The 11,338-nt window shown below is 32.7% G+C and overlaps 2 protein-coding genes across 7 annotated transcripts in view; both read left to right on the top strand.

Moving 5' to 3' along the window:
- LOC106103392 overlaps window positions 1-3,702 on the top strand; it is a 39,027-nt gene extending 35,325 nt beyond the window's left edge. For 4 of the 6 annotated variants that reach the window (XM_013283140.1, XM_013283145.1, XM_013283141.1 and 1 more), the window contains 5 exons: window positions 386-599; window positions 849-1,133; window positions 1,686-1,920; window positions 2,090-2,257; window positions 2,394-3,702. In XM_013283140.1, coding sequence (XP_013138594.1) covers window positions 386-599; window positions 849-1,133; window positions 1,686-1,920; window positions 2,090-2,257; window positions 2,394-2,534 — 1,043 coding nt within the window. In that variant the 3' untranslated portion in view covers window positions 2,535-3,702. The remainder of the gene's footprint in view (window positions 1-385; window positions 600-848; window positions 1,134-1,685; window positions 1,921-2,089; window positions 2,258-2,393) is intronic. The other 2 variants (XM_013283143.1, XM_013283144.1) reach the window with 2 other exon arrangements.
- A 1,484-nt stretch (window positions 3,703-5,186) lies between these two features.
- LOC106103411 lies at window positions 5,187-8,439 on the top strand. The gene is made up of 3 exons (XM_013283174.1): window positions 5,187-5,747; window positions 5,960-6,161; window positions 7,319-8,439. The coding sequence occupies exons 1-3, from the start codon at window positions 5,423-5,425 to the stop codon at window positions 7,659-7,661; spliced, it is 870 nt and encodes a 289-aa protein (XP_013138628.1). The 5' UTR covers window positions 5,187-5,422; the 3' UTR covers window positions 7,662-8,439.
- Window positions 8,440-11,338: the final 2,899 nt, after the last annotated feature.

The following is an 11,338-nucleotide window of genomic DNA, read 5'->3' as shown; positions in this document are numbered from 1 at the left end:
TGGAAGTATTCCAATGGCTTTACACCTCGACTTTAAAACCCATAGTCAATAGCGTGACCACAATGGTGTCCTCCACGCCGGAAACGTATATAACAGACAAAGATGAATGGGGCAATAGCATTCAAAAGTATCGCGTCGATGAACCACCTCATGTGCCAGGTTTGTCGTTGGAGTTCAAGCATCACATTTTGTTCGCCGCCGTTGCACAGTTATTTTGCGATTTTTATATTATCGAGTGTAGTTTGCACATGCAATATGATTCTGTCGATTGTCATTCGTTATTTTTTTGCATGTGCCGTCTTTGTTTAGCTCTTAATTTTAGTTTATATTTGCATTCGGGTTCATTTTACGTTAATAACTTATAATTTTATTTTATTTTTCTTAGCTAATTCAACGGAACTGTTCGAGTCTTTCGATATCTTGAACCCGGCGGCCCTGATTGCCAATATCGATAATACAACTGTCTGTGGAAGGAATCCAATCATGGGCACCATCGTAACTGACTCCGCTCCATATCTTTACCCGTTTATCATTGAGTATTCGCTTATCGGTGCTGCCGTCATTTACGTTATGTGGAAGCATATTGGAAGATACCCAAGGTAATTATTGTAGTAGGAATACTTTCATATATCATACGTAGTGAAACTTCACTCCAGTAGCGATGCAACCAATAGCATTTCATCCGTATTACTAGGAAAAATGTACTGATTTAACTGACTTGATTTAGACTAGATACTAATGTAGATACTAATTTTAAAATAGAGTCATTAATTAGAACTCATAGTTGATCAGTATTAACAAACGCGTTTGATTTCCGTGTGCATTATCAAATGCATATTTGGTTGCAGCGTGGCGAACGATGAAGATCTGGAAAGACGTCTGGAAGCTGTTCTCTCCCGCAGGGCGGCGGCGCTGGCGGCTGCGCAGCGCGGCAACCGTGTCGACTGTGCCGGAGCTTCCAAGGGCCTCTTCTGTGGATTGCTGCTTTTGGTCGCATCTCTTATCTGCTTGATCTTATTCTTCGTCTTGATCAGACATCACGAACTGAAGCGTCTCTCGATTTACTTGGCCGATGTCTCCCACTGCGCTCTCATGGTCTTGTCGATTTTGGCCATTTTGATTGGGTTTATACGGTAAGTTAAAGTAAGGAATAGAACTGTACATTAATGAGTATGTATGTTGAAATTAATAAAAATAAATCAAGAAGAAAGAACATTTAGTCACATTTTAAAAGAGAGAACAAGATATATTCAATATTTACAGCATTTTTACCTTGCTTTCTATACATTTGTCGTATTGGCTATTTATTTTTTTCATGTCTTGTTTTATATTTTTTTGTGATTTTAATTTATGTTAAATTTTGTTTACCTTTCATTCCTTCTCCTGCACCCCGCTCCAATTTTAAATAACTTTTTGCACATATGTGCTGTATTTCTGTGTTTTTCATTCACTGTACATCCATTTTCACTCTTGGGTTATATCAAAATTATTAATTTAAATTTTCCCTAAAATACAAATTCATGTTTTTTTTATCATTCTATTTCGTTAATGTTATTCTCAACATCCCTTTGTTTGTGGATAAATTTCTTCACTTAACTTCTTAACGACCCTTTTTACGTTTCGTTATTCTCTATTCTTGTGTTCCATTACCATTTTTGGTTTTCCTTTGTTCTTTTTAAAATAAGTGGTCGTAAATTAAAATGGAGCGCCAATCCTTCCTGTACCGAGCCTCTTCGCAGGGTGCAATCTTTGAAGTTTCGTTCAGAAGAACAATCGGATTTGAATGACATCTTGCTCCGTGTATCTGCGTTTGGACTCTTCGTATACGCCGTGTTCAGCGTCATCGCCGGCGGTATGGGCGCTTTCACTCATGAACCGAACTTGCTCGTCATGATTACTGGATGTTTAAGCGTGCTCCAGGTAACGATTTTTTTTAATATCTCCTATTTTACTTTTACTGTACTTTGTCTTATTGTCAAATGAAAACAACGCTGAATGCGTAATGTAATTTATTTTAAGATAATATACGCAGAGAAAAGCACAAGATCCTTTTCGATTTACCTTATAGCTTTAATTGTTCTACTTCCAGGTGGTTCTTCAGCTGTTGTTCATTGCTGACGTGTCTCGTCGCCGCGTGCACCTTCCCGAACAGGAGCGCAGCAAGCCCGCGCGCCAGGCTGTCACCTTCTTGCTTATCTGCAACGTTACCATGTGGCTCATCTACACCTTCGAGGCCCAGAAAGTTCTCGCTAACCCGGTATTGATTGATTTCTTTAACTTAATTGATGAAAAAAATAAATGTGAATAAAACTACATGATTTGTGTCATTTGTTTAATAGGTAAAGGTTACGAAGAATAAACATAAATACTTAATTGTTTTCTTTTGTCCTCAGGTGCAACTTGATTTCTACGGTTTTGTTGCCTGGTCGCTGGTACAACGGTTCACTCTGCCACTTTGCATCTTCCATCGTTTCCACTCCGCGGTCACTCTCGCTGAGATCTGGAAGACTAGCTACAAAGCGCGTCTTGAGTGAACGCATCCATAAATGGATTCAAAATCCATTCTTCGAGAATCAGAAACCCATTACTATTCAGGGTGAAAGATATCGATTTCGTCCTCGTCCGGGACAGCAATTTTAATAGGTAGAGCAAATAAATTTGTTGCTAGATTTGAATCGTCTTGCTCTTTCGTCTTAATATAGTTATAGGATTGGATTAGTACTTTGAGATGTTTCGATAATCTAGAATCGGAATGCTCTCCCAGAGTTCATAACTCGCTGCCGCAAGAAAAGACCACCTACCACGCATGTCGATTTATTATGTTGGTTATTATCCTGAAAATATCATTTTTACTCTTACTTACATTCCATGCTCATTTACCGCTTCAATATTTACAAATTAATTTTCTTGGAAGACTGACTACGGAGACTTAACCCAAACTTATCAATTTCGAAATAAAAAATACATTCAACATTTCTTTATACGTAAAAATTTGCTCATATCTTGAAATTTTATTCTATACCTACTTAATGTTTGGAAAAATATTTTTTTTTAGAATGAATGTTACTCAGTTGAACGAAAATTTGTAATACGATTTAATCCCTGTTGTGAAGCGTTCCCTCCTCTGTTAGACATAATTTTTGTGCCATCATTTTAGGATAAGACATAACACGAATTGACAATATTTTACATAATTTTCTTTATTCTGACGATGGCGTGACGCGTGATTGCGAACAAAAACAATAACAAACATACAATGAAATTCTATCAATAAAAAAATGAGACCAGATTTCAGTATAATTAGAGTATTCGATGTTTGTGTGTACTTTCAAATTAGTAGTGATTTTAAAGATAGAAAATTGCTATATTAAATTTTCAGAAGATTTATTAGCCAACATATTATTCGGGATAAGCAAGTAGAATTCTATTAAAAGTTTAATACGTATATTTACTTTTAAGAGTTAGATAACATTTTACATATATCTATTTAAATGTACTTAAACGTAGAGATTTACAACGGTATGCCGCAGATCGCAGTAAACTGCTTCGGACAGATCGTTTCGATATTTCAGTTTAAGACATTTTCAATTGCAAGGGGCCATAAAATAAAATGTTTAATTCATCGCACACCACTATAGCGCTAACATTTGATTAGCTCACTCTCAGATAATTAAACATCGATTAGTTGTCGTAGTTATTAAATTACATTTGTGACGAATTAAAAAATGGCGTTATCGTCTCGGAGTCATTTTCTCGGGCTACATTATCCTGGGTGGAGCGAGGTAAAATTTTGATATTTCTTCTTAATACATTTCAAAAACTTCGATCACTTTATGCGTTGCATTAAATACTTCACTGCAAATATTTTCGTAACGGTCTTTTGTGCAATCTATTTTTATAAGCTATCTAATTTTACATTAAAAGTATGTACCAGATATTATGGTATCAATAATGTACGCTCTACGCGTAATATCATTTCTATGTTATGAATTTTTGTATAATATAGTTCTTAAAAAAATTATTTTTAATATATTTATTATTTTGTAATTAACGTTAAGGTTTAAACGTAATTTATTGATTCAGAGAGTTACGTGTGCTCACGTTGTGAGATTTTGAGTGATTGTAGTTGGAGTTTCTTGACTGGTTTATCATTATATTTTAATGTTAAATTAATTGGTATTTATTAGTAACGACCAGTGCCCAATCTTAGTTATTTTTCAAAGACAACGGCATTTACAAGTTAATCACATTTGGATTCTGTGAACTACGAAGTGTTGGCTTGTTTTATCACTGCCGTTAAATAAGTAACACGTTATTAATTAAGCCCTTTGATAAATCTATACTATTTCTAACTTGTTCAATTTTGTAGATGATATTTACTGTGTACCTAAATGTTTGGAACAAAATGTACCGATGATGTTTGTAACATTAGCTGTAACATGTGATTAATCAATCGATGTTTAATAGATACCAAAAATTAAAATTTGGAAACTCTACTTTAAATTATAAAATGTAATTAATATAAATGTCTATTTAAATAAATCCAATGATACGAATTGTCTTTTTTATTTTAGTTTTAATGACAACACATTTTCAACACGCTAAGTATAGTTTTAATTTTTTTTACCAATAGTAGTATTTGGACTGGAAGTTAAATCTCCATATTAAATAAAAAAAAATCTTTATTGTGACACCCGTTTTTTTTTATAAGAGAGGGGGCAAACGAGCAGCGGGAACACCGAGATGTTCATCGACACCCATGGACATCCGCAATACTGGAGGATTTGCAGATGCGTAGCCGACCTTTGAGGAGGTGATAAGCTTGCTTCTTGAAGGACCCTAAGTTCCAGAGGTTTGGAAATACCGCCGAGGACAGACCATTCCACAACGCAGCAAAACCCTCTGTTTTTCATGTTTTGTGGGTACACATTTTGTGGGAGTTTTTTTATTGTTAAACAATGATGGAATAAAATTTAATATTTTTTATTACGTAAATAAAGAATTGGAATAATCGAATTCCATTTCATGCTACTTGAAGTTAATAAAACCAAACTCGCAATGGACTAATTGAAGTTGTGCTCATTAAATTTTATTTTATCTGCTTGAGTCATGAAAGAGATTTTTTACTCTGTACTGTTATTCTTTGATTGACAGTGAAACTGAAATGTCAACGTCAAAAAATTTGTAGATGAAGTCATTATTTCCAGTTCCACGAATAATTTGTCTTAGCATTACTGAAAACAAAAATAACTAAGTTGATTACTCATCTGTGAACTTTTATAATATCAAGTTTACCTTCCTTTTCTTAGATTTGGATTTTCAAATCGACGAGAAATAAAAGGGAACATTCAATAAATGATGAAACTTTTGTTTATGTGAAGAAAAGTGTTAATTACTTTTTTAGTTTACTTCATAAGCTAGTATGATTTTCCGGTGCGGTTTATTAATGTGTTTTCTAAGTTTTGCCACAACATCTGAAGATTTCTATAGAGATAGTTGGTATGGCCGAAGCGGTTCAGAGTTAGATAGTATTTATTCTTTATGGCCATCAGTGCATAATGCGGCGAGGTTAATAAAGCTTCGGAAGAGGGAGACGCAGGAGCAAATAGGTGCAAACGAAGGTGGAGGGAATGATATTAAGATACCAAATCCAGAGACTAAACAAGTGCCAGTCGACCTTGGCAACAAACAAATTAGTGTTAGTCACGATATTCCAAATAACACTGTAAATCAAGATTCCCCGAAAGGTAATGCATTGTAAAAAGTTAAACATATTCATTTCTAAAAACTGTTTCGTTTAGTTTTTTATAATTGTTTTGATATCAATTCTTATTGGATAAACATTTTATGAAACATGCTAATCCAAATATGTATAGAACTCACCTAATCAATTAATAAAAACATTTTTTTAATGATAAGCTGTTGATAATATTTACATTTGAAATTTGAACATTTTCAGTGAATACCACACCAAATGATTCACAAAAAAATGACACAAAACCACCACCTCTGTTACCAAAGGCAATAAATACCACAGAAGCAAAACATAATGAAACAGCATCAAGTCAGCTGGATATTAACAATCCCGGAGTTTTAAAGAGGGGTCTTATTGTCTTTGGTGGATTCGCGTTTTTGGCTGGTGCATACTTCATATGGCACAGGTAAAATTTATTATTTTGAACTTAGTATTTAGATTTAAATAGTAAAACAGGGTTAAGGCAAGTAAGTGAACTTTAATTATGTCAACATCAACTTACCTTTGTGTCAGAAGGTCAGCACAGTATGTACTTCTCCCATACATCTCTATCAGCCGTCACATCTGAATTCACTCCCTTAAGCACTTTTAACATTCTTTCACACAAACTATCTATACTGTTTTCAGTCTTCCTTTATCTTAATACTAGCTGTTGCCATGTTGAAAACATACTAACTATACAAATAACAATAGCTACCTATCTCTCAGGAACGAACATTTCTGGGGGATGAACCTTACCCCATGTGTACTCCAGACTTTGTTTTATATCTTTTAAAAAATTCTAATAAGCTGTGTTGAACCATCGCAGAATGATTGAGTAAACATTTAAAAACTAAATTAATGAATCCCACAGGAACCGTAACTATTACTGGGATAAAAAGTAGTCTATGTGTTCTTCCAGACTATGCTCTAAACATGTGCCAAATTTCATGAAGATCCATTCAGCCATTTAGGCTACAATACTAACAAACGTCCATCCATCCATTAGTATTAAGTATTATAATATTAGTATGATATATCCTTTAATTATTATAAGATGTATTTTTTTTTACAGGGGGCTTTGTCGCTAAGCGACGATAACGCCCCATAAGTCTAACTCTCAAAACCTCAGTTGTCCAACTGTTTTCTCAAACAGATGTCGGCCAACTTAAACACCATCCCGGCCTCGTCCGTAGACGGATAAGCCAGGATAGTGTTTAAGTGACCGACATTACATCTGTAATGCTTAAAAAGATGTATTTAATAGAAGGATAAACTTGAAATGAAATATATATTACTACATATACATCAATAATATGGGTATTTCTTGATCAGACCAATTGGAAACACTTGGGCGGCATAAATAAATCTGCCCAATGCCAATAAAAAAAAATTTTGAGGCATTTGATCAGTAAGACTAGGCTAATGATAGCATATCTATAAATCTAGCTGTAGAATTGATTGCCTTCTACCTTTATCCCACCTTCTCAAATAGGAGTATAAACACAATTAGTTCTACCAACTTGTAACAGAACTCATTTTTTATTGTTTTGATTCTATTTGATAGTATCTTAAAAATTTCAGAAGTGGCAAGAAAAATGATGTCACCAACTCTCATGGCACAAGTGAAACGAACCAATTCAGATATGGTGTTCTTCAATCAGATGACAGAAGGGACAATATGGAACTTTCCAGAATACCATTAACAATGGAATCAGACGATGATGATGATGAGGACTTGGAGATTTTCGACTTGAAGCAGAAACAGAAATCATTGTCTTATGTTAATCTGCAAACACATGAAGATGATATAGTTGCAAATACTATTGATTTTGATAAAGATAATAATCTCTTGTTAGATATCGAAGATAATGCATCAGATACACTTATTAACTGGACAAATAATGCCAATAAATCTGTTAAATAGTTTTATAATACTTAAATATGAAGAGTTCTGATGTCTTTAATAGTCACCTTATATGATTCTCAACCGTCACCCCTCACAGTCCCCACGTGGGGACAGCTGAGAATAAAATGTTTCATCCGTTCCATCTTTTAGTCCCATTTTAACCAATAAGGTGACAGGTGGAACCGTAAATAAATAAGTTCCAACCGTCCCCTAATCACAAAAGGTGGGACGAATGCAACTTTTTATTCTCATCTGTCCCAACGTGGGGACACAGCGGGGTGATGGGGACACCTCATCACAATGGAATGTAACTAAGGATATTAGAATAGTACAGTTATTTACAATTACAAAGTCAATATGTGAAATAAAATAGTTTGAAATATAATTTATAGAAAATTCTAGAACTCTCCCCTTTCCTAAAGTTTGGGAAGGGGTTTAAAATTTGGTTGGTCTCTATTCTGCTTTATTGAAGGAAAAAAATTTATGAATATATAAATTTGGGTGTTCTGAAGTCAGTATTCTTCATATAAAAACTAGTATATTAGACTTATAAGTATGTGTACAAAAAAACACTATATAGTCTATTTATATAGTTCATAACATGAATGTTTTCACTATGACTTTACATTGAAAATGCAAGCAATAGTATGATAAGGTATATTGGGACATATTTTGTGGAATATTTTTTGAGTAAATGACATGTAGAAATTGCACAGATAATGCAAACAATCAGACATTTAGTACAATAGTGTTCTATAACAAAAAAAAGGAAAGCTTCCATCCAGTAATAAAAAAATATTTTTGTAGGAATTGAAACTGAAGCGAATAGATATACAGATTAAAAATTTATTTAAAATAGTTTTTTTCTCCAATATTCACAACAGAAATATTTATGTAAGTAAACGTAAAAATAATACCGATATCAAATTATCTTATAAATGGTTATTTTTTATTCTTGTTTAGCATATGCTGATAATGCTCTGCTAATTGCTTGTTAATTACTCTGTGTACGTATTTTCCTATTTATAAATGGCACGGAATTTTAGACATGTTTACTAAATAGCAGCGGAAAGTACAAAATTAATTTAGAATTTTGAATTTGGCAACACTTACTGCACTTGGACTAAATTGAGAACAACGCCATCTAGATTACAAAGTAAAACATAACCACGTTTTTAAACTTTCTAATTATTATCAAAAACTATATTTTAAGGCATAAATATGCTTTGATATCTAAGGAACATCAAGCCATGGCTTTCTCAAATTTTGTTCATTAATTTACCCTGGATTTATTTCTGCTTTAATTAAAAAGTTTTGACCAACATCCATGACTTTCTTACCTCAATAGATATGGTCGTTCATGTACTTATTTATTTGTAATTCTCGGTACTTATGTTGTATTTCTATACCAACCGATATCCTCGTAACTAGACTAAATTTATCACAATTTTTCATATAAGTTGTAAAATTTGAACTCAAATTATTTTTTAAAAAGATATAAAAGTATAATAAAACTTCGAACAAACTTTAAATATCAAAATAAAAAAACTATTGTTTATCAAAAATATCTGTTTATTTTATTTTTTTTAATAATTACTGCCATTGAATTTTCATAAGATTTATATTCTTTGATTGTATTTGTAAAGTAGGTGGTAATGAATCTTGTTTCTTATTTGTATGCAAAAAGAGTTTAATACCATATTAGCTTGTTTATAACGTCAGTATTGCTTTTGATCTAATTTATAAAGTAATCAAATTGCATTAATGAAAAATAATCATAGTTCGGAGAAATACAGAAGTATATATACGTATACATATAATGAGATATCTACAAATATATCTTGCCTTATATATTTGTTGATATCTCATTTTATTTATAAAATAAATGTTGTTCATTATAAAAATGTCATTTTCAAACATTCTACATTTATGAAATGTTTGAATCCAGTTTAAAATAGGAGTTTTTGTAACAGCAACGTCAGTTTTTATTTGCGATATAAATTTTTAAAGCAATATTTTGGGACCAAATTATAAATGTACACTGTTTATTTAACATGACATCACATGAGTTTATGATAAAAAAAATAACAATTGTTATTTTTCAAAGATATTTTTATTGTAATTTCTATTGGAACGATCCGGTTCGACATTCAAATAGGAAATAGAATTCTATTTTTTTAATAGACGACAACGCCATCTAGTTAGAAATTTTTCAACTTTTCACTACAATTATAGTTTTCCTTGTTTTTTGTTAATTTGAATCGAATAATTTTCTTCCGAAATTGTCTTAATTTTTTTAATCTTGCATTTAAACATATAAAGTTGTAGTGTCATGAACACATTTTACTAAATTTTGTCACTTCACTAGCCTCTATTGTGCATTAAATCTAGATAACTTGTATAGTAGAATTTAATTCAATAAATAAGATCTTAAACTAATACTTATAAGGTTCAAAATCTTCTAGCTCAGCATTAAATTCCATGCTTTGGTCTGTGATAGTAGACGAGAGAGAATTGTAAATTATTGTACAAACTGTTTTCAAAATTATCCGTTATTATTTGCAAACTGTGATGTTACTATGATGGTATTTGCTATTTTAATGCTCCGTATAATTTGTTACTTCTAGAACTTTAAGGTTGTTTCTAATTTAATAAAGATATGCTATTTTGTCGTGAGTTTTATTTTTAATTAATAATTTCCTTAGCTTCATACAAAGATGTGTAAAATGTTTTCTATTGTCATAAAAACTGAATAAAATTCCCTCATATATCGATCAACTTTATTATTATTTATAGCAACACTGGCTTATTTCTCCTCCGCGCGGAATTACAGACCTATCCGTTTTCCAAATTCAATCCTGATTTGTTTCGTCTATCAGTATGCGTTTATGCTAGGTAATCTCAGAAACTGCTCGACCGATTTTAGCGGGACTTTTAAAAGATTCGGGAGGAACAGGCTTTTTTGTGCTGGCACAATCACGAGCAACTGCTAGCTACTGGTATATTATTGTATTATCTGTAATACCACATAATATATTCAATTGTATTGTGTTAAAGCAGCATTTTATTTCAGTCTCGTACATAACGCGCACGGCACGTACGCGTGTGCCCGTCTGAGATATTGAGATAAACGAACCGGCACATTGGATGCGCCGTGCGCGTTGCCAGCAGAATCTTTCGCTCCACATGTGTTTTGTACCTATTTACAAGTTCGTGCGAGCGGACGAATCTTTATGTATTCATGTCGTCTGATTGAGGCACAAAAATTGGTCTGAATATAAACATTAAATTAAAGGTGTCATGGTTTAATCGCAACACTTTTATTACAAATTAGTGTCAGTATGTTGAAAATGTATGTTCAAAAGGCCTTTTAAAACAAGTAGAATAGCCGTAATTAAGCTGCATTTGATCATATCAAGTTAATAAAAGTTAGTGTTACATATTCTACACCAGTTAAATATTATAACTCAGAAACAAGAAAACGCGTATCACGTTTTCTAGCGTTATATATTTACATTATAAAAAGGAAACGTATCTCGCTTTTGCGCACAGTACGTGATCGTATCGTTTATGTGATGAAAACATTACGCTTTACGGGGCGACGATGAGGGAAATGTTAAAAAATTAATAGATAACATCCCCGCCGAGAACGCAAACACGATAAATATGAAAAGGGTGCGTGTGATGAAAACAAA

Source organism: Papilio polytes, unplaced genomic scaffold, assembly GCF_000836215.1.
Source record: "Papilio polytes unplaced genomic scaffold, Ppol_1.0 DF823823.1, whole genome shotgun sequence".
In the NCBI taxonomy this organism is placed as follows: Eukaryota; Metazoa; Arthropoda; class Insecta; order Lepidoptera; family Papilionidae; genus Papilio; species Papilio polytes.
This window is presented reverse-complemented; position numbering and strand designations above follow the sequence as displayed.